Source organism: Stenella coeruleoalba (assembly GCF_951394435.1).
Source record: "Stenella coeruleoalba genome assembly, chromosome: 13".
Taxonomy (NCBI): Eukaryota; Metazoa; Chordata; class Mammalia; order Artiodactyla; family Delphinidae; genus Stenella; species Stenella coeruleoalba.
The window spans coordinates 69,891,039-69,912,709 of NC_137159.1; the positions used below are offsets into that span (position 1 = coordinate 69,891,039).

Sequence of the window (21,671 nt, forward strand, 5' to 3'; positions counted from 1 at the left end):
ATGCTCTTCTCTGTGTCACTAAATTACTCATGAACTTTATCTTCTTTCTCAATTAGGATCCTAAATTAAACTAGAACACAATAATAAAACACAACAAAAGGAATAAACCCTATGCTAATGTGAATATCTCAAACTTCACGCAAATACCAATTATCAAAGCAAATGTTTAAATAATGTAAGTATAGTTGAGCGTGTTTGTATTTTTTTTAACAGCTAGTAAAACAGTCGGAATCAAACTTCTACACAGTATACAAACAGCCCTTACAAAAAAATGGTCTTCCTAGCCAAGAACTTTTCTCTTGATGGAACTTTCTTTTCCTACCCTGTTACTGCTGAGTACAAGGAGGATCCCCTCTCATCACTTCTCTGCTGCTAAAGCTACAGATTCTTACTCTTACTGCTGTTGTGTCAGTACAGGAAAATTATAATACTATATTGAGAGAAGAGGGTGAATGAAGAAACTTCACCAGCATTCACTTATATAAGAAAAATACTCTCTAGGTTCTAAACCATCGTTTAAAAATGAACGTTTATTGTTTGTGTACGTATGCGCGTGCACACGTACACACACACAGGTCTGTATCTTCCACAAACGGTGCCATTATACACACTGCTCTGAACCTTGCTTTTTACACCTAACATATCTTCAAGATCTTCCCATATTAGTACAGAAAGGTCTTGTTATTTCTAGCAGATGCCTGGCATTCCCTAGCAATATTTTTAAGTTAGTAACTGTTAGTTCAAAATACAAACAATAGAACAATCTAAACAGAATAGAACCAATGTTTCATTTAGTTTGCACCTAGTTCCCAAAGCCCATCGTCAACTTTTGGACAGCCTGGGCCTCACTTGGGGATGAAAAAGGAGGAGAAAAGTCTAGGGAGAATAGCAGTTTGGTTCTGGGGAACTTGGGGGCTGGTCTAGGATCATTCTTATTCCATTTATTTGGGGTTGTGCTGTACCAGGGTTTGGACCAGTCCATCAACTCCAATTCTGATAATTTCCAGGAAACCAAAGCCACAGACTAAAGGCCCTTCAGAATGCCCATGGGCCCACATCCTCCATATTCAAACTTCTGAAGAGGCACAGAAACAACGTACAGTACTTATCTTCAGATGAGGAAAGGATATCTCTGTTAGAAGCAAACTATCTGGTCCCACACTAGGTTTTTAAAATATGACTGGTTCAATCTAACACTACATGAGGCTTACTCAGCAGAATGGATAAAAAACAAATTTTGTCACATTATTTCACCACTGGCTTGACTTATTCTGTATTAATTTCATGAAAATGTTTTTCATATATTAGTCCACTAGCAATAGTATTACCTACTGGGTTACACTGACAAAGATCCCTTTTGAAAGTGCCTTAAAAAAAGGAATAAATAAAGTACATGGGGTGATGGATGTGTTAACTCGACTGTGGTAATCATTTCACAATGTATATACATATATATATACAGTTTTTTAATATGTATACATATATACATATATATATACATATATATATATACAGTTATTATTTGTTAACCACACCTCAATACAGCTGGAGAGAAAAAAGAAAAAGACAGAAAGAAAGAACATGTAGCAAAATCATTTCATACTTACGAAGTGCCTGACAGCAAAAATGGAGTGCGGACACCATCCACCACCACAATGTTCCTCAGGTTGGGTTTGGCTAAGGTTCGCTTCGATTTCGCCTGGACAGCTTTAAGAGAAAGTTCAAAGAACAATTAACTAAAATATATGAAGTCAGGGATTTCCCTAGCAGTCCAATGGTTAAGATTTCACCTTCCAATGCAGGGGGTGCGGGTTGGATCCCTGTCAGGGAGCTACGATCCCACATACCTCGGGGACAAAAAAACCACAAAAACATAAAACAGAAGCAGTATTGTAACAAATTCGATAAACACTTTAAAAATGGTCCACATCAAAAAAATCTTAAAAAAAAAAATATATATGAAGTCAAATGACTTTTTACATTTTTTTTTTTTTTGCGGTACGCGAGCCTCTCACTGCTGTGGCCTCTCCCGTCGCGGAGCACAGGCTCCGGACACGCAGGCCCAGCGACCACGGCTCACGGGCCCAGCCGCTCCGTGGCATGTGGGATCCTCCCGGACCGGGACACGAACCCGTGTCCCCTGCATTGGCAGGCGGACTCCCAACCACTACGCCACCGGGGAAGCCCACTTTTTACATTTTTAAAGACAGACATTCTAAGAAGAATTATATCATTCAATGCCAAGTTGCATTTGTCATTTACCAAACCACTTCAACTAAAAAAAAAAAAAAAAGATTAAGAAATTAACTAGCATTTACAAATTTCCAAAAAATATTTAAATACAGAGATTATACCTAATGATAAGGTTGTTTACGCCATTAACAAATTGTTTTTTGGGTTTTTTTTAAATCAAATGTTTGACAATCTATTCCACTGAAAGCAACCAATTAAGCCTGCCCCTAATATTAGAAGTTACAATGACTGATATCGTTTAGTCTTCATATAGCTTAATATTCTTGCTTTTCTATGTAGAAATAAAGGCATTTGGTTGGTGACTACTGCCATTCTACAAAAACCCAGAATGCTTCCTGAATTCTGGCTCAATTTGTCTAGTTATTTTCTAACATCAAAAGAGCAACCTTGGGGCTTCCCTGGTGGCGCAGTGGTTAGGAATTCGCCTGCCAATGCAGGGGACATGGGTTCAAGCCCTGGCCCGGAAGATCCCACATGCCGCGAAGCAACTAAGCCCGTGCACCACAACTACTGAGCCCACACGCCTACAGCCCGCGAGCCGCAACTACTGAAGCCCGTGCTCTGCAATAAGAAGCCTGTGCACCGCAACAAAGAGTAGCCCCCGCTCGCCACAACTAGAGAAAGCCCGTGCGCAGCAACAAAGACCCAACGCAGCCAAAAATAAATATATAAAATAAATTTTAAAAAAAGAGAGCAACCTTTCTCTAATGTTTTAATTAAAAAATAAAACATGAACATATCCCGGTGGTTAAAAGAAGAGAAAGATAAACATAACTAAAATATGGAGAGTAAAACTAAAGTTCCCTCTTTATGTCCTCTGCTGCCATGTAATTGCCTTCCCAGAGGTAGATACTGCTAATTTGGTGTATATACTTTACCACTTTTTTTCTTTTTATGCATGTACATGCACACACTTGTGTATTATGTTTACTTTTCTGACTTAACAATATAGCTGGAAGATCTCTGTGTTTGTGTATCTACATGTGTCTCATTCTTTTCTTATTGCCGTTAATGCTGAAATTCATCTCCTATCACCATTCCTTCATTACCAGAGATAGAGAAAAATCCTAAAGAATTGGTAATAAAATTTTAACAATCACCTTACCACACCCACTTATGTCATAGAGAGCTACTTATGATAAATATCGACAACCAACTTTAAGAAAATAGTAGTGAAAGCTAAGAGTCATGATAAAATGGGGTACAAAGATTCTCCTCGCAGCTCTAATTGGTTGGTGAAGGAAATACAGGCACGTGGAGATTATCAAGGAGACTGTAGCAAAAACAAGCCTGTAGTGCTAATGGCCAAAATAAAGGCAGTATCATTGTGAATGGAAAGGAAGGGACCAATACAAGAGATTTTATAAAGGAAGACTATGTATTTTGGTGACCAATCAGATATGGAAAGAAAGGAAAACAGGATTATAAAGGAAGCTTAGAGACTAAGAAAACCTAGTTATTCTACACAGAGTAAGAACTGGTTTTGGAAGAAAAGTGACCTCAATTTTGAACATGCTAACTTTGAGGTGATGGAGAGACACCCAGGTGGATATGTACATTTGACAGAGAGCTAGAAATGCAAAACTAAAGCTCCAAAGAGAAGTGAGGTGTAGCTGGGAGAGCCATGACATATATGCATTTTAGAATACAGAAGAGGCAGATGCCCCCTTGGTCTTGCCTGCCACTCCCTTACGTTGTACTCAATAAATCTCGCTTTCTACCCTCACTTCTGGCTTGGTAAATTCTTTCACCACCCATGTTGCCAGTCCCATTGCCACACTCTGTGGGCATTTTGATGGCCAGTACAGGGACCAGACCGCTCTCTCCTCTCTCTGCCTTTTCTGATCCGTCTTCCAACAGGTAGCGATCGGCCTGCTGACTCAGGGCAAATGGCCACGTCTGCTCCTTGGTGGGACCCAAAGGCCTCCAGGACGAGACTCCAACTTGCTCTCGCCCTAAGGGGTACATTCTGGAAATGGTCTTTTCTCCTCTTCAACACTGCCGATGGTCTGAGGTCCCTGGAGACCGGGGGACTGCGTATCCTGGCCAAGGCAACTCTTCAGCGGACCTAAAACCCAGTCCCATACCGACCAACCGTCCCTGCCTAATCGGGTGGCAATGTCCTTTGGCCCTAGCCTTGGTACTCCTCACTTCCAACGCCTGGTGCAGTCGGCAGCAGCGGCTTGGCGAATCCAGGCATGCTGTGAGATTCCCCTTCTCTTTCCATCCTCCCTTGAGGACCGTCCATCCTGATCCACCAACATTTCCAGGTACTTCAAGTGAGTCACTAAAAAAACGATTTCATTCCATCAAGCTACAAATGGTGACAAGACAAGGATTCCAACCACTAGAATCAATATAGTTGACTACTCTTGAACAGGCCTCCCCAAATTTCTATTCACACACTATCCCACAGCCCCAGAGCTGATCAGCAAAGCCAACTGGGACCCCACATCACCCCTTCTCAGCAGAAGTAGCATGAGATGATATTGTCACCCAGATGTCAGTGATTTGACTTTGCTGATCTGTTGGGGGGAAATGTGGAGCTTAGCAATACAACAGCCATCTTAGGCTGGGGAGGTTCTTTCAAGATAAGACAATCACACCCTCCCCCAATGGAAATTACCAACGGTCACAAGCAGTTGGTATACCAGGAAGATTGAGCTATGACATACGTAGCCCTAACCACCATAAGGGTAGAACATTAATCCAAGCGTGACCAAAAGGGACCAAAATGAAGCCCAGTTTCTCTTCCCCCAGGGAAGACCCCCTCTTGGTCTCGCCCGCTGCTCCCTTGCAGTGTACTCAATAAATCTCGCTTTCTACCCTCAAAAAAAAAAACAAAAAACAAACAAACAAAAAAAACAGAAGTAAAGTAGAGACATATTTTGCAGTGCCTGCTCACCCATAGCCCCCTCTAAATGGAGCTGCCCTGCTTAGAGTCCCTGCAAAGGGGCAATCATAGACGTCATGTCCCTAAGCCCACACCCAAAGCTGGTTAGATTCAGGGTGGGTACTACCTGACTACCTGAAGTCAATCCATAGAGTGGCCAACCAGTAACCCACGTCATCTACCTACAAGTGATAAGCTGCATCTGATTCTCTCTCACAGGAATCTAAGCAAAGCATGGAGAAAAATACCAATTAGTTGAAGCTGAAAAAATGCCATGAGGAAAAACCAGGGTGATAATAAACTGAAATTATTTTTAAGTCAGAGTTATGGGGCAGCAAAAACCCTGAGCGAGCAAAGAAGCCAGCAAGAGGAGTGAAGAAGAATATATATAAAGAGAAGCAGGAAGGCCAGGAAAGTGACACACCATGTGGCCATGACTGAGACAAAGTGGCTGCCCCTAGAGCTGCTTGGTTCCTAATACCTCCCTAGCTGTAGTACTCAAGCCCTCTTCTCCCTAACTTGAGTGGGCCCCTTACTCACAATAAAAGACACTTGGTTTTGTGATCTCCCCACATTTAGAGGGCAGAGAGAAAATGTGGCACAGAGGGTAAACTTGAGAGGTGGTAGGAGACTGAGGAGAAAACAGTACATGAAAGCAAAGGCAGGAGAGTATCAAGGAGCAGAGGATGGTCAAATATTTCAACACTCAAGGAGAATGAGGACTGAAAAAAGGCCGCTAAGTCTGAAGATCTGCAGATTACTTGTCACTGACCTTGGAGAGAATAAAGTGATGAGAGGAAAAGTCAGATGACATACCATCATATCATTCCACTTTTTAAGAACTGACCGCATGTTCCTTTTACACACTTTCAGATAAAATTCAAATTCCTAACTCTTCCAACAAATTCCTTGCTTTACCTGGTTCCAACTGAATGATCCAAAAACGTTCTCCACCACTTCTCAACATGTAGCAAGATGAGCAAGCGCCCAGTGCCTCACAGCCTTGACTTCATTGCACACCCCTTGCCTTCATTCATATACCCTCCCATCTGAGTGGCTCCTTTCTGTCCATCTAATCCTTACCTACCCTTAAGGCCTAGTTCACATTCCACCTCCTAAATAAAGCCTTCCCTGATAACTACAGCCACCTGTAGTTCCTGCCTCTTAACTTCTAGGGCAACCTATGGGGCAAAAATTGGCCAAACAATTTAGCATATTATAAAGTAATTAAAGTAATACTGGAAGTCACATTTAAAAATAATATTCATTATATATTGAACAGTCACCCAAAGGACTCTAATTCTGTTTCATGTGCACACTGGCTCCTAATCACATCAGAATTTTCTCAAAGGCTCTTTTTTATATATTCCACAGTGCTATGCGCACTCAGTAGCAATGTAGTGTAAGAATCTGAATAGGGGGTTAAAATATCTGGGTGCTAGTCCCTGCTCTGCCAAAAATTTCTTATTTGCAAATATGGGAGCTAGATTAGATGACCTCAAGCACTCCTCCCAACTCCAAACCTAGTATTCTATGGCTGACATATACATTCTGTATTTCACATACATAATTAAAATCAAAGCAGAGGGCTTCCCTGGTGGCGCAGTGGTTAAGAATCCGCCTGCCAATGGAGGGGACACAGGTTCGATTCCTAGCCCAGGAAGATTCCACATGCCACGGAGGAACTAAGCCCATGTGCCACAACTACTGGGCCTGTGCTTAGAGCCCGTGAGCCACAACTACTGAGCCCGCATTCCACAACTACTGAAGCCCATGTGCCTAGAGCCTGTGCTCCGCAACGAGAAGCCACCAGAATGAGAAGCCCGCGCGCCGCAATGAAGAGTAGCCCCCCCTCGCCGCATCCAGAGAAAAGCCCACGCACAGCAACGAAGACCCAATGCAGCCAAAAAAAAAAAAAAAAAAAATCAGGGCTTCCGTGGTGGCACAGTGATTAAGAATCCACCCGTCAATGCAGGGTACACGGGTTCAAGCCCTGGTCCAGGAAGATCCCACATGCCGCGGAGCAACTAAGCCTGTGTGCCACAACTACTGAGCCTGCACTCTAGAGCCCACAAGCCACAACTACTGAGCCCACGTGCCACAATTACTGAAGCCCGTGTGCCTAGAGCCCGTGCTCCGCAACGAGAAGCCACTGCAATGAGAAGCCCACGCACCACAACGAAGAGTAGTCCCTGCTCACCGCAACTAGAGAAAGCCCGCGCACAGTAACGAAGATCCAACGCAGCCAAAAATAAATAAATAAATAAATAAACAAAAAAACCTTTCATTTAAAAAAAAATCAATCAAAGCAGAGAGATGACATGCCATATAGTATACCATTGTTTTATATATATGTATGTCTGTGGATATAGATATATAGATAAACAGATGGTCCTTGACTTTCCATGGTTCAACTTATGAATTTTTAACTTTAGGATGGTGCAAAAGCAATACACATTCAGTAGAAACCATACTTTGAATTCTGAATTTTCATTTTTTTCCCAGGCTAGCAGTAAGTGGTATGATACTCTCTCATGATGCTGGGCAGCAGTGAGCCATAGCTCCCAGTCAGTCACACAATCACAGGGGTAAACGACCAATACACTTACAACCATTCTATACTCATACAACCATTCTGTTTTTCACTTTCAGTACAATATGCAATAAATTACATGACATTCAATACTTTATTATAAAATAGGCCTGTGTTAGATGATTTTGCCCAACGTGTTCTGAGCACGTTTAAGGTAGGCTAGGCTAAGCTATGATGTTTGGTAGATTAGATGTACTAAATGCATTTCTGACTTACAATATATTCTTTTTTTTTTTAACAAACTTATTCATTTATTTATTTATTTTTGGCTGCATTGGGTCTTCATTGCTGAGCATGGGCGTTTCTCTAGTTGTAACAAGTGGGGGCTACTCTTTGTTGTGGTGCGCAGGCTTCTCATTGCAGTGGCTTCTCTTGTTGCAGAGCACAGGTTCTAGGTGCATGGGCTTCAGTAGTTGTGGCACACGGGCTCAGTAGTTGTGGTTTGCGGGCTCTAGAGCACAGGCTCAGTAGTTGTGGCGCACAGGCTTAGTTGCTCCGCGGCAGGTGGGATCTTCCCGGACCAAGGACCAAACCCATGTCCCCTGCATTGGCAGGCGGATTCTTAACCACTGTGCCACCAGGGAAGTCCTGACTTACAATATTTTCAACTTATGATGGATTTGTCAGGATGTAACCCTATTGTAAGTCAAGGAAGATGCATAGTATATATAGTCATCAAATAAGTCAAAATTTCCATCAGACACATTTCCAGTCAACCTGATGACTGGAAACATCAATAAACCTGTACCCCTCTATTCTAATTCCTTCATCCTAACAGCACCGTCAAGCATATTCACATGCAATTCACATGCAATCCAAGAGGAATTAGTTACAAAATTACTGCAACCTAAAACCTGTTCAGCATGGGTACATTCCTACTCCCTCCCCTCAAATCAGCTGGTTACATTCCTTTGTCTTATCATGTGCCCTCTTGCACCACTATCACCATCAACGTTAACAGAAATCGCTAGGACAGTGTTAGACACCAGGGACTCTAAAAGGCTTAAGTCTCAGAAGGGCTCACAACATAGTTGGGGAGACAGAAACACAAAACACTTTAAGAGCAATATGAAATAGAATACTCTATGTGCCACAAAAATGCCTTCCCTCTGTTGGTATGCAATGTGACCTTCTTCTGGTTGGCAAAGAATCAGATCTATCTGTCTGACTGCAAAGTCCTGGGTGAACATTAGAATTAGGGAAAAGGTGAAATGAGATAGAAAGGAATTATTCTTTGTGAGCCTACACAAATCTATATTCTAATTAGAATTTACAGGCCACAGAAATAATATTTGTTACATGGCAACGTGAAACTTTTCTAGGTGAGATTAGGCAACAGACCCCTGGTAATATACTTATGTAAAACAATATAAAAATATCATCTTGTACATATATATATATATATATATTTTTTTTTTTTTTTGGCCGAGCCACGTGATATGCGGGATCTTAATTCCCCAACCAGAGATCGAACCCATACCCCCTGCAGTGGAAGCACAGAGTCCTAACCACTGGACCTCCAGGGAATTCCTACCTTGTACTTATATTGAGTTTACAGTTTTCAAAGTGCTATGAAATATCTTCATAACTACTTGAGGTTAACAAGACTAAAATTATTATTCTTTTTTAGATAAAGAAACTAAAGCACAGGGAAGTAAAGTGATCGGTTCAAGGCCAAACTGCCCAGAAAGAAGTAGAACTGGAACAGAGCAGAGGTCTTCTGAATCCTAGTAAGACGCTTTTTCTATTAAGCTATTATTCAAGTAGAAACACCATAATAAAACCAAAATCAGAAGTCATAGTCAATACAGGACCCAGGCAAGGAGAACCTGTCTGGGGATGTTTAGCGCTGGACAGTGAAGATACATACCTACAGTAGGTTCTGCAAAAGTATGTATTCAACAGTGAAGAAGTCTTTACCAAGGGTCTAAAAGACCATATAAAATCAACAAATTTCCTTCCTTTTTCATTTCATACTGACTGAACAACCTTCTGTTATTAACTGGTTCCACAGTCACACCTATTTCATGCACACATCCTCTTGCACATGGACTAAGAGGATATTCATTAACAGAGAAGCCTGTCACTGAAAGTTTGAAAAGTTACCTTTTGGCTCCACAGCAGTCTCCAGAGTGTTTGTACGCTAATCATCTCTAGGACTGACAGCCAGTAGCTGATTAAACTGACCAGTAAGGTTCATGGAATCTGCGTGACTCCATCAGGCTCCATATCCCAGAAAGCAGCCTCCTGTCAACATCCTCGAGCCCACCCTACACCATGTACTGTTGTTACTGATTGGTCCTATATTGTTTTAATTTAAAGGCAACAGTGATGTTCATGTTGCTCAACAAAAGGGAGAGTTAGCAAACTAGTTTTGGTTTTTATTCAAAATTCACAAATTTAGATTCTAGAATCTAACTTCTAAATCAGACTTTTTTTTTCTTTCTTTCTTTTTTTTTTTTTTTTTTTTTTTTTACAAATTACTGTACCTGCGGCAGCTCGTAACTGGGAGGAACAGCTCAGAGGTCTCATAGCTGGAAGACAAAATAAAGTGTTTACAAAAAGCAGTACAATTCCATGTCTGTGCAAGATGCTTACACAACCAAATCTAATCTTAAAAAGAAAGAAATGAAACTTACAAAATCTGAGGGTCCATTGTGATGTACTGGGAAGATATTTTAAAGTGTAAGTCAAGAGGGAAGTCATTCTTAAATCTAAAAAGAGAAGAACAAAAAGACTTTCTGGGTTATTTGAACAATTTGTAGCTTAGAGTGTAGTCTATGATCTCTGATATCTCATCCATGACTACTATAAAATACTTTCAAATTTACTCTATTACCAACTACCCTTCCTCTAATAATATAATAGCTACACTGACATAGTATACAAACCACTAATCTAAGCAGTAACCCATCTAATCCTCACAAGGACCTATGAAGTACGCATGATTATTACACCCTTCGTAAGAGATGAGAAACGGAGGCATACAGGGATTGAAAGACTAGTAAGAGGCAGAGCTGTGATTTGAAGCCAGATAGTCTAGCTCCAGAGTTTACGCTTTTCTCTAGGGCCAAAGGAGTAGAGCCTGCTGGACATGATCATGAAGCTACCAATGTGAACTTCCTGATTTTGATGGTTGTATTGTGATTATGCAGAATGCCTTATGGAATGTTTGTATTTGAAGGGGATACACACTAAAGTATTCAGAGATAGTGCAGTATCACATCTTAACTGCTGTAAGAAAAAGAAGTTCATACACTGCACTTGCTACTTTTTTATAAGCTTGATATTATTTCAAAATAATAAAAATATAAACCCCTCTATGTTAAAATATATAAAATATATTAAATACTTCCCTAAATTCCCAAAAATGAGTTCCTACAAATCAGTAAGAAAAAAATTGGCAAAGGATATGAACAAACCGTTCACAGAAACAGAAATATCAATACAAATGGCTCTTAGATACATGAAAAGATGTTCAATCTCATTCATAAGGGAAATACAAATTAAAACGGCACCGAGGTATAATATTTGACTTAAGGGCTGGTATTCATCATGTGGGAGCCTGCACACACAGGCTCTCTCATACACTGCTGCTGAGGGTGTAAACTGATGGCACCTCCACAGGTGCATCACTATGGAGGGCAATTTGGCAATTATTGTAACTGTCAAAAAACTGCAACTGCACCTAACTTTTGATCAGTAATTCCCACTTCCCTGAATTCTTATTTACATAGTTGGTCTGTGTAACAAAAGAATACATCAGCAATGATGAGATGTCACTTTCGAGATTAGGCTGTTAAGAGATCCTGCAGCTCCCGTCTTGGTCCGTCTCTCAGATCACTCGGTCTAGGGGAAGCCAGCTGGCACCTCAGGAGCAGCCCGATGAAGAGGCTCTGGTGATGAGGAACTGACACCTCCTGCCAACAGCCATGTGACTGAGCTTGGAAGTGAATCCTCTAGCGCAGACAAGCTTTCAGATGACTATAGCCCTCGCCAGCATTCTGACTGCAACCTCATGAGAAAGTCAAAGTCAGAACGACCCAGCTAATTTGCCCCCAAATTCCTGACCGTCAGAAACTGTATGAGATAATCAATTTTTACTGTTTTAAGCTGCTAAATTTTGGACTAATTTGTTACACAGCAACAGCCAATATAAAAGCCTTGTTTAACTTTTCTTAGGTCATCATTGACTAAAAACAGATGCCCTGTGGCTTCCAAAAAGAAAAAAAAACCACATTTACCAAATATATGGATTGGAAAGAGATGGAGGAGTCCAACCTCTAGGCTTACCAGCCTAGGTATACTCAAGGGACTCTGGCCCTGGAGACACAAATTGGCCCATGAGATGGGCACCACTTTTCCAGAAGCTACATTTGATGCCACTTGAGTCTGGAATATAAATCCCCATAAGTAAAGTTCCTCTTGAAATAAAATTCATGAAACTAGTCAAGAAAATATTGATTGAAAAAAAGGGGGACCTTGCTCTAACAGATATCAAAACTTTCTATAAAGTACCAGTAATTAAACAGTTCAATTCTGGCACAGTAATAAATGAAACTAATCAACAGAACAGGATGTAGCAAGTTCAGAAGCATACTCATGTGTATGAGCATTTAGTATGTAATAAAGATAACATTTCAAATAAGTGGGAGAAAGGTGAATTACTCAATAGATTTGTTGGGAAAATGGCTAACCATTTGAAAAAAAATTAGATCCATAGCTCACACTATAAGTACAAATTACAGATGCATTAATCTAAATATATATTTTTCTAGCTTACTACAAGAATATATCAGAGAATATTTTTATAATCTTGGGGAAAGGCTTCCAACATATGGTATAAAACCTAGAGGCCATAATGGAAAAGAATAACTAAAAGAACTGATTAAAGAAGCATTTAAAATATCTACATAGCAAAAGACACTAAAATAAAGTTAAAAGGCAAACAATAGATTCAGAGAAAGTATTTGTAACATGGAAAACAAAGGGCTAAATCCCATACTCCATAAAGAACTTCTACAAATTACAGGAAAAAGAGAAGCAATCTATAATGGAATCTGTGGTTTTCACCCCAATATCCATTTCACACCATTATGTAGTTGCCACATGTGGTTTACATGGGACTGAATCCAGCTCAACTCCAGGGTTTAAACCAATCAGAATAATCTCATTCTCTTTGGTTCAGGCAACCAAGGCCTAAAATAATCGTGCATGGTATTGCCTTGACCACTGGTATCGATTTAGGGATGGTCTTAGTCTGACATTCAAGTCTTCTGCCTGGAATTCTGGAACATACTCTTTCCTTCTGAGGCTTGGCATGGCTAGAGCAGTTTGCAAACATGATAAAAGCTAGTGTAAGGGTAGAGCTGGTCTCAAAGGAGGACAGAGCTGAAAATTCAGAAAAAAGAAACTAGAGCCCTGATTGAATCGTATCTGAAACCCACCCTCCCACTGTGCTTTTCCGTTCTGTGAGTCAACAAATCCCCTTTATTAAGCCAATTTAAGTTTAATTTTCTGTTATTTGCAGCTGGAAGGCTCCTTCCTGAAACATGACCAAAAGGAAAAATGAGCAATTCACAGAAGAAAAAGATGTCAAATAAATAAAAATTTAAATGTTCAACCTCACTAACAATAAAATTTTTTTTTAATTAAAACAAGGTCATTTTGGGGTTATTAAGTGGCAAAAATTTAAAATATGGTTAGCACACAATTCTTGTGAGAATGGATTTATTTAAGCACTTCCATATACAGTTGATAAAAGTATAATTGGTAAGGCCTTTTTGGGAGGCAATTTTTATTTCTCTCTCAGATTCTGAATTGTGAATTTCTGAGCCTAGTAATTCTTCTTATTGGTCTTTAAGCAACAGAAATATTCAAGTTGTGTATGTAGCAATCATAGATCTCTAGCCAATAGAAATACTCAAGATGTAGATGCATACAGGAGGAAATGGTTAAATAAATTATAATATTACAAACATACCATGGAATACTGTTCAGCAGTTTGTAAAGAAAAATGAAACATAATGACATACATGTATATAATGACATGCAAAGATGTCCACAACATATATTAAATGAAAAAGCAGACCGCAGAATAATATATATATAGTAAGACTCCATTTTATGACAGAAAGAGACGAAAATCCATAAAGCTGAATCTATATATGGAAGAGATAAAGAGGGACTGTCATTTTATATTCTTCTGTCTTCTTAAAATTTTTTTTACAATGAGCATCTTATTTTTAATGTACAGTATAATTCTAGTTTTATAGAAAATCTGCATATACTAGTATCTTGATAGATAGATGAAAACATACAAATGCATTTAAAAAGTCCAGAAAAATACAAAGCAAATGTTAACAGTAGTTATCTTTGGGTGGTGGAGTTATTGGTATAGTTATTTTCTTTAGACTTCCTTAAGTTTCTGGGAAAAAAATTAAATAGAATATACATCCCATCAAAAATTAATAAAAAGTAGAGACAGATTTCAAAAGAAAGAAGGACTAAGCAATATATGACCTAGTTATTGTCATCCGCTTTAAGCTTTAGGAAATACATTTTGACTCAAGGATTTGGGGAGCCTGGGTAGGCTTGAGTAGGGTGTGCAACTATAGAAAGATGCATGAAGTTGCAGGAACCTAGGAGCAAGTAACATGAAGAAGGGGCTAAACAAGTAATGAAAGCAAGATGGAGTGGCTCTAACAGCTCATTATTACAGTGTCATTAAGACACAGTCCACAATATCCTTAATAGCACAAACACTAAAGGCAAACCGCCCAATCCAAATCCTGGCTGTACCCTAGCTGTATGACCTTAAGCAAGCTACTTAATTTGCAAAAAGGATTCTTGATGACCTCCAAAGGCCATTTTCTTTCTCTGTTTTAGGAGTAAGATGTAGATAATTCATCTGTAAGATGCACCTGTAAACTGTAGATAATTAAAGTACCTACTTCATAGGTTGTTGTGAGGTGTGTGTGTGTGTGTATATATATATATATATATATATATATATGGCACTTAGAACAGTGCCTGATACATAGTAAGGGTTATACATGTGTTTGCTATTAATTTTAGTGGGTGATGGTATAAATGTATTTAGTTACCCTTTATGTAAGACACAGTGAGAAGCATAACATTTCTGCCCTTGATGGAGCTTATGATTTTGCTCAGAATACAGGAAACAAAAAAATCAAGAGCCAAAAGCGTGACCTAAATCAGGGGATGGCAAACTTCAACCCATGGGTCTCTAGCTAACAACAGATTTTACATTTTTAAAAAGTTGTAGAGCAAAACAAAACAAGGAATATGTGACGGAGATCAATGTGGGTTGTGAAACCTAAACTCTTTACTATCTGGCCCTTTACAGAAAAAGTTTGCCACTCTTGATCTAAACAGTAAGTGCTACACCGAATTAGATGCAGAAAGAGCATTATGTGGGCAGGAGGCAAGCTTTGAACTGTAAAAACCTTATGAGATGGAGGGCCTTTGGAGGTCATAAAGAATCCTTTCTGCAAATTAAGAGATCACTGCTCATGCAGTTTCTGCTTAAGGTGTTCACAGTGATGGGGGATTCACTATTTGACTTGAACTTTAAACAGAAACCTCTCTTCTTTCTTTCCATACTCCTCAATTCAGTCTCAACTTCCCTGCCATTTACCCCTGCCTCTTCCTGCTCCCTCTCCTGCGGAACAGTCAATCCGGTGAACAGTGAGACTTAAATTTATGGCCGAATCCTGACTCTGCCACCTACCAGAAAATTTACATAATCTCCGAGCCTCCCAAACTTCATCTACAAAATGTAAATAACAATTTTGGGATCGTGAAGATTAAATGAGAGGATGGTGAAAGGGCCTAGAGGGCCCTCAACATTACTTTTTGTAGTCAATCACTTGATTCCAGGACTCAAGCCTATCTTTCCAGCACAAAAACAGCTTTCAGGCAATGCAGAGCTCTTGACTAGAAGTTAACAGACCTCTAGGCCTATTTCTACCACCTGCGGCCATGGGTAAACTCATTCACCCTGATTCATGGGCTTCACCGATAAAGTGAAGGGGATGATGAATGACCGGATGATCTCCGGGTCCCCTCCGGATTAGAAAATAATCTTGAGCCCTGGATCTCGGAGCGGGACACAGGCATGTCTCAGCTCCTCCCACATTCGAGTCCCGAAAAAGCCACACGACCGAGACCCACCCTCGGTAACATAAAAGGGGTAAACCCCGGGCCCTGTACCGAATCTCTATTGCCGCCGGCCTGGCTCCAGGCAAAGCAGGTGAAACAACAACACTGGGACACAGGCCAGCGCTTTAAACCGACACAAACACAAGCCAACAGTTCGTTAACATGCGATGATAAATTAAAAGACACAGGCGACAGCGCTGCTCTGAGCTACAAACCGAAGGCTAGGCCAAATTACTGCCCAAATTGCACTGGTACGGGAGAGCCCCATTGAGAAGCTTCCTTCCGCTCCCTCGAACTCCACAGCCCCAGGGAGAGGAGGAGGCCGCGGGCGTAGTAGGTGGGAAAGGAAGTGCAGAACTCGCCGGGGAAAGGCCAGGCGGAAAGCCGAGGGCACGCGCCGTCTCACCTTAGCTCGCGTGGGCTCAGACTCCAGCTGCCAGCAAGGTTTGGATCCGAGCGACGGGCCCCGACTGGATCAAGGGGCGGGCCCTGCCGAGAAAGGACCCTTCAACCTTCCCACCGGCTCCGCGGGCTTCGCAGGCCTTCCGGGCTGCCCTCCGGCTGCCTGACTGGAAAATCCGTGAACGCTGTCCCTCTCTTCCCTGACCTTCCTTCCTCCCCGCGGAGAAGGTGTCCTTTCCGCCCGGTTAGCCAGAAGCAAAGGGCGAGGTTAAGGAACCGGCGGCAGCTCGCCATAGCGGTTTTAGTCAGGCAGTACATCGGGCACCTGGCCAGAGCCAGACTACGGAAAGAAAAGTCCTCTGCTTGGCTCCCCCGACTTGAAGCGCCTTCCACTTTCGTCCTCTTCTGCTCAAGATGGTGGCTTCCCGGGCAGTTGGCAGCCTCAGCCGCTTCACTGCCTCCAGGATGCTCCGTTGCCCAGGTGAGGCCTGGTTGAGGGCGCCCAACAGCCCCGGGCAGAACTGCGACGGAGACCCGAGCTTCCCCGGAGCCTCGTCTCCCCATCGCTGCCACCTCCCTGCCCCGGCCCAGGGTCGCAGCCCTGGATAAGGGGGAGGGATGCTGCTCTGGGATCTGGTCTCTTGTTCCCTGGCGCAGGGACTGACATTTCCTCTCTCATGAGTCCTGCAGCGATTTCGGGCTCCATAAGCCCTAACGTTTCTGAGCCCTGTCCACCCGGTCTGGCACTTTCCGCTGGTCTCCTCATTTCATTTAATGATGGCCTTGAGCCTGTTCCTACGAGATTGGGAGGACTAGGAGGACTAGGACAGTCCAGTCTGTCACATCTTTGTGGCTCCATTGCACCTTGCCTGTAACAAGAGGCATCTTAAAACCTTGTGTGAAATTAACCAGCCTTGCAAATTACTGCCATTCCCTGCCCCTTTTCCCCAAAACCTTTTTTGTACCTATTACCACACTTCAATAGGAAGCTCAACTCTTGCAGTTCCAATAATCCCAGTATGAACGTATAATATATTGATTTTCAAGGGGTAGGTTCTGCAATTTGCTAGAAGAAGCATTTTTTTAAAATTACGCAGATACTCTCTTTCTTAAGGAGCAAGGTGTTAGATAATTTTACAACTATTTCTACCCTTGTTTCTGACGATACCCAGTTAGCTTGTATTAGCTATATTGTCTTTTTGTCTTCAAACTGGCGGTGAAAGTTAAAGTGGGTGACTGTGGAAAATCAAGCATTTTCCTTTCATCTCAAATCTTAAGGTGAAATGCGACTTTTTATTGCATGTTGTACTTAATATCGGTTACTTAATTAGAAATATAATTTATAATATGCCTTCCTCCTTCTGAACCCCCCGGGGTAATACCGCATGCTGTTTTTGGAGGAGTGCCTGGAATCTCCCTTTACTGTAAGGGACTAATTTCGAATGATTGAATCTCTTCTGCTTTCTTATTTCGACCAATGTTTTTAGTCTCCACAGGACTGCTTTGTGTGTGTGTGCGCGCGCGCATCAATCATAAGATTACAGAAAATTGAAATGCTGTGAAGACTGGGGAAAGGGATTAAGAAAAAAAGAATCACCCATTCCCTTACTACTCACATACCTACTGTTAGCATTTGGTCATGTGACCTGACAGTTTGTCTGTTTTCCACATTTTTGGTTTAACACTTTAAAAATATCAAATGTATATTTTTGAGCTTCCCCTCCATTGATTTTAAGGTAATGCAATTAAAAGCATTAAATTTGGAGTCTGACTTCTGGGTTTGAATCTAGCTCTGCCTTTTACCCTCTGGTGGCCTTGGGCAAGTAATTTCTGTGTCTGTTTTCTCATTTGTGAAATGGGGAATAATACCACCTTGTGAGCTTTAAAGGAGTTATTTTAGGTGTAAAGCAGTTTTTCGTGGAGTAAGTGCTACTGTTAACGTTAATAAACGTTAGCTGTTATAACTCTTTCCTGCCCTGAAGAACTATGATTCTATTGATACAGATATGAGACTTTTTTAAAGTAATTTTTACATTTTACATGTGATAAAAGGTTACAAGCCTAGTTTTTCTATGTTTTTTTATAGAAATATATATACACACATGTGTGTATATATTTTGCATTGTGTTTTAATCTATAAGAAAATATGGCTTGGGGAAGGAGGGTTAAATTGGGAGATTGGGATTGACATATACACACTACCATATATAAAATAGATAACTAATAAGAACCTACTGTATAGCACAGGGGAACTCTACTCAATACTCTGTAATGACCTATATGGGAATAGAATCTAAAAAAGAGTGGATATATGTATATGTATAACTGATTCACTTTGCTGTACAGCAGAAACTAACACAACATGGTAAATCAACTATACTCCAATAAAAATTAATTTTAAAAATTAAAAAATATAGCTTATTATAGCTATTGCTCCTTTTAGTAGCAATGTATAAATTTTGAAAAAAAGTCTAGAAAGTGAATTTAAAATTACCTGCACACCTGGATTGCCATTTAGACTCAACAGACTAACCCTAACCCTAACCCTAACCCTAACTGAAAGTCTATGCCAAGGCATTGCCAAACATTTAATGAGATTATGACGTTTAATGATGGATGATTAAAATCTCTTGATGCTGCTTTGTATTTCTTGAAGTTTTGACCCATTCCTGCCTGAGTGCTACAATTCTGAGTATGACTATCAAATGAAAATCACATCTTGACCAAAATATCTTGTTTATTTCCCACTCTGACTCTAAATTCAAATTCCTGATTACCTAAGTGGTAGAATAATTTCACAGGAAAAGAATTGGAGGCAAATACCTTAGTAGATGGTGTATATTTAAATTTGACTCTCACTTCCTTAATCCTGTCCCTTCCCCCTGTACTAAATATTGAGAAAAGCTGTTGATTGTTACAACAAAAGTAACACTTTCATATTTGAAATTTGTGTTAGCAGTAATCCAGCTCTCTGCACTGCTGTAGTCTTCGATCTTGTAGGTATCTTGTAGGTATCTTCTCGAGTTAAATTATTTAAATGATTACAAAGTAGGCCAGAGGTTTCTCTCTCTTTTGCTGGCACAGGAAATATAGGCTAAAGTTCACCCAGCTGCTCTACCGCAGGGGTCCCCAACCCCCGGGGCTGCAGGCGAGTGCCGCCTGAACCATCCCCCACCCCACACCCCCACCGGTCCGTAGAAAAATTGTCTTCCATGAAACCTGTCCCTGGGGCCCAGAAGGTTGGAGACCGCTGCTCTGAAGTAAGCTCTCCTAATTAGGAAGTGAGGAAGGCTGGATTCCAAAAGCAAAGCTACTGAGTACTTCAACTTGATTTAGTTGACTGTGGTTTGAAATTGTTTTCCAGACATGTTTGTACATTTGCTGGTTTTTTCTTTGTTTCTTGTCTCTATTGATTTAGAGGAGGTTTTGTGTATGTCTGTATGGGGGGGAAAGGTAGGTTAGTGGATGAGAGTTTATGGTTTATAAGCTAATGAGCTCAAACCTGTTGTCTCAAATATTTGGTCTTCAGAATTACAACCCACGTCCAAGCCCCTTCACCTGCTCTGTTTTCTTTTTTCCTTAGGCACTTATCTTCTAACATATTTATTTTCATATTTATTTTTATTGTCTTTTATCTGTCTTTCCACCCCATCTTCTCCCACCCTGCATTCCTGATCAGTTCCTTCTCACTAATTCAGTTTACCCTGTTCTAGCTAGAATTGCCTATTATCTGGCTCCCCTCCCACAGAATTTCTACTTCATAGGGAAACTCCTTTCTATGCCAGGCCTGTTTTCACCTCCTCCACAAAGACAGGGATTTTTGTCTTTCTGTTCACTCTAGGCCACACTAGATTTTTGTTGGGGAATATAAATGACTATGAGATGATGTTGGAGGAGATTACAGTTTAGTTGGGGGAAACACCTGCTACAGATGCAACGATTAGAGAACAAAACAGTGAGTAATAAAGATAAAATTTGGGCAGGGAAGGCAAAGATCCTTGTAGACAGAATCTCAAGATAAGGCTTTGTGGAGCCATGATACAGATATAAAGAAGGAAGAGTCACAAATACAGATGACACAGATCTCAAATGATGGAAAAGCAAAGGGAAGTATATCGTTAGTGAAGTAGAGGCACTGGAGATTGAGGAGATGGCTGGCTTCTCTTATCTTAATTTACTTTGGTGTAGGACTTTGACTTATAGGTACTTTTATAATCATTACATCACTTTTACTCTATCTTTATAAGAACACTGAAATGCTCTGAGAGACTTGTACATGGTCATACAACTAGTAAATAATAAACTTGATGGTCGAACCCACGGCTTTGGACTCTCGGGTCCTTTGTCTTTGCACCATGAGGGCTGACTTGGATTGCTTAAAGAAAAACAAATGCAGACAGAACCAGCGATCACCCCACTCTGGTTCTGGTGCCATCTAGTTGTTTTTTTTTTTAATAGTATGTTGTTTTGCCTTTGAAAGCAGTATAAAGCTGCTTTTTCCTGTGCCTTCGCTTCCCCTCCTTTAAAGAACTGCCGGATAGAGAGAAACATGGAGCCTCTAAAGCCCCTCGATTTTATTTTTCATGACACTGGAAAGTCCATCTCTCCATAGAAATGCAAGAGGACCTGGCTGGAGAACATGCTTGAGATATATTTGGAATACATTTGGAACTAACATTATGGATCGCTTGTAGATTACTTCTTTCTTAGTGTATTTGTTTCCTATTGTGGCCCTAAATTTCCACAAGCTTAGTGTCTGAAACAATAGAAATTTATTATCTTACAGTTACGGATGTCAGAAATGAGTCTCACTGGGTTAAAATCAAAGGTGTTGGCAGGGCTGTGTTCATTCTGGATGCTCTAAGGGAAAATCCATTTCGTTGCCTTTTCTAGCTTCCAGAGGCTGCCTGCATTCCTTGACTTCTTCAAAGCCGGCAAAATGAGTTCTCGTGCTGCCGTCTCTGGTTCTTTTGCCTTTTCTCCTCCTTTGTAATTTCATGGGGTGTACCTGAATAATCCAGGCTAATCACCCTGTATTAAGGTCAGCTAATTAGCCACCTTAATTCCATTTGCAGCCTTTATTTCCCTTTGCCATATAACCTAACATACTGGGTTTCTGGGGACATGGGCATCCTTGAGAGGCCATTCTTCCACCCACCACATTTAGTATCCAGATAATCATTTGACCTGATAATTGAAACAAAAAGATACAGCAGTGGTCACAATAATGGCTTAGAACACTTTGTTTTGTTGTGGTTGTTATAAAGTCCAGCTTTGTTATGTATAGCAGGTACTATGGAAATTCTGTTTTGTAAAATAATAAATTTTGAAATATCTTTTTCTTAC

At 40.7% G+C, this 21,671-nt stretch overlaps 2 protein-coding genes across 3 annotated transcripts in view; one reads left to right on the top strand and one right to left on the bottom strand.

The window, feature by feature from the left end:
- Positions 1–16,465, bottom strand: part of HADHB (hydroxyacyl-CoA dehydrogenase trifunctional multienzyme complex subunit beta) — a 41,203-nt gene extending 24,738 nt beyond the window's left edge. For both annotated transcript variants that reach the window (XM_079940275.1, XM_079940274.1), the window contains exons 1-4: positions 16,330–16,465; positions 10,379–10,453; positions 10,229–10,273; positions 1,608–1,707 (exon numbers count right to left, since the gene is read on the bottom strand). In XM_079940275.1, the coding sequence (XP_079796401.1) occupies positions 1,608–1,707; positions 10,229–10,273; positions 10,379–10,445 (212 nt within the window). In that variant the 5' untranslated portion in view covers positions 10,446–10,453; positions 16,330–16,465. The remainder of the gene's footprint in view (positions 1–1,607; positions 1,708–10,228; positions 10,274–10,378; positions 10,454–16,329) is intronic.
- Positions 16,466–16,586: 121 nt separating this feature from the next.
- Positions 16,587–21,671, top strand: part of HADHA (hydroxyacyl-CoA dehydrogenase trifunctional multienzyme complex subunit alpha) — a 52,552-nt gene continuing 47,467 nt past the window's right edge. Inside the window, exon 1 of the mRNA XM_079940273.1 lies at positions 16,587–16,806. Coding sequence (XP_079796399.1) covers positions 16,740–16,806 — 67 coding nt within the window. The 5' untranslated portion in view covers positions 16,587–16,739. The remainder of the gene's footprint in view (positions 16,807–21,671) is intronic.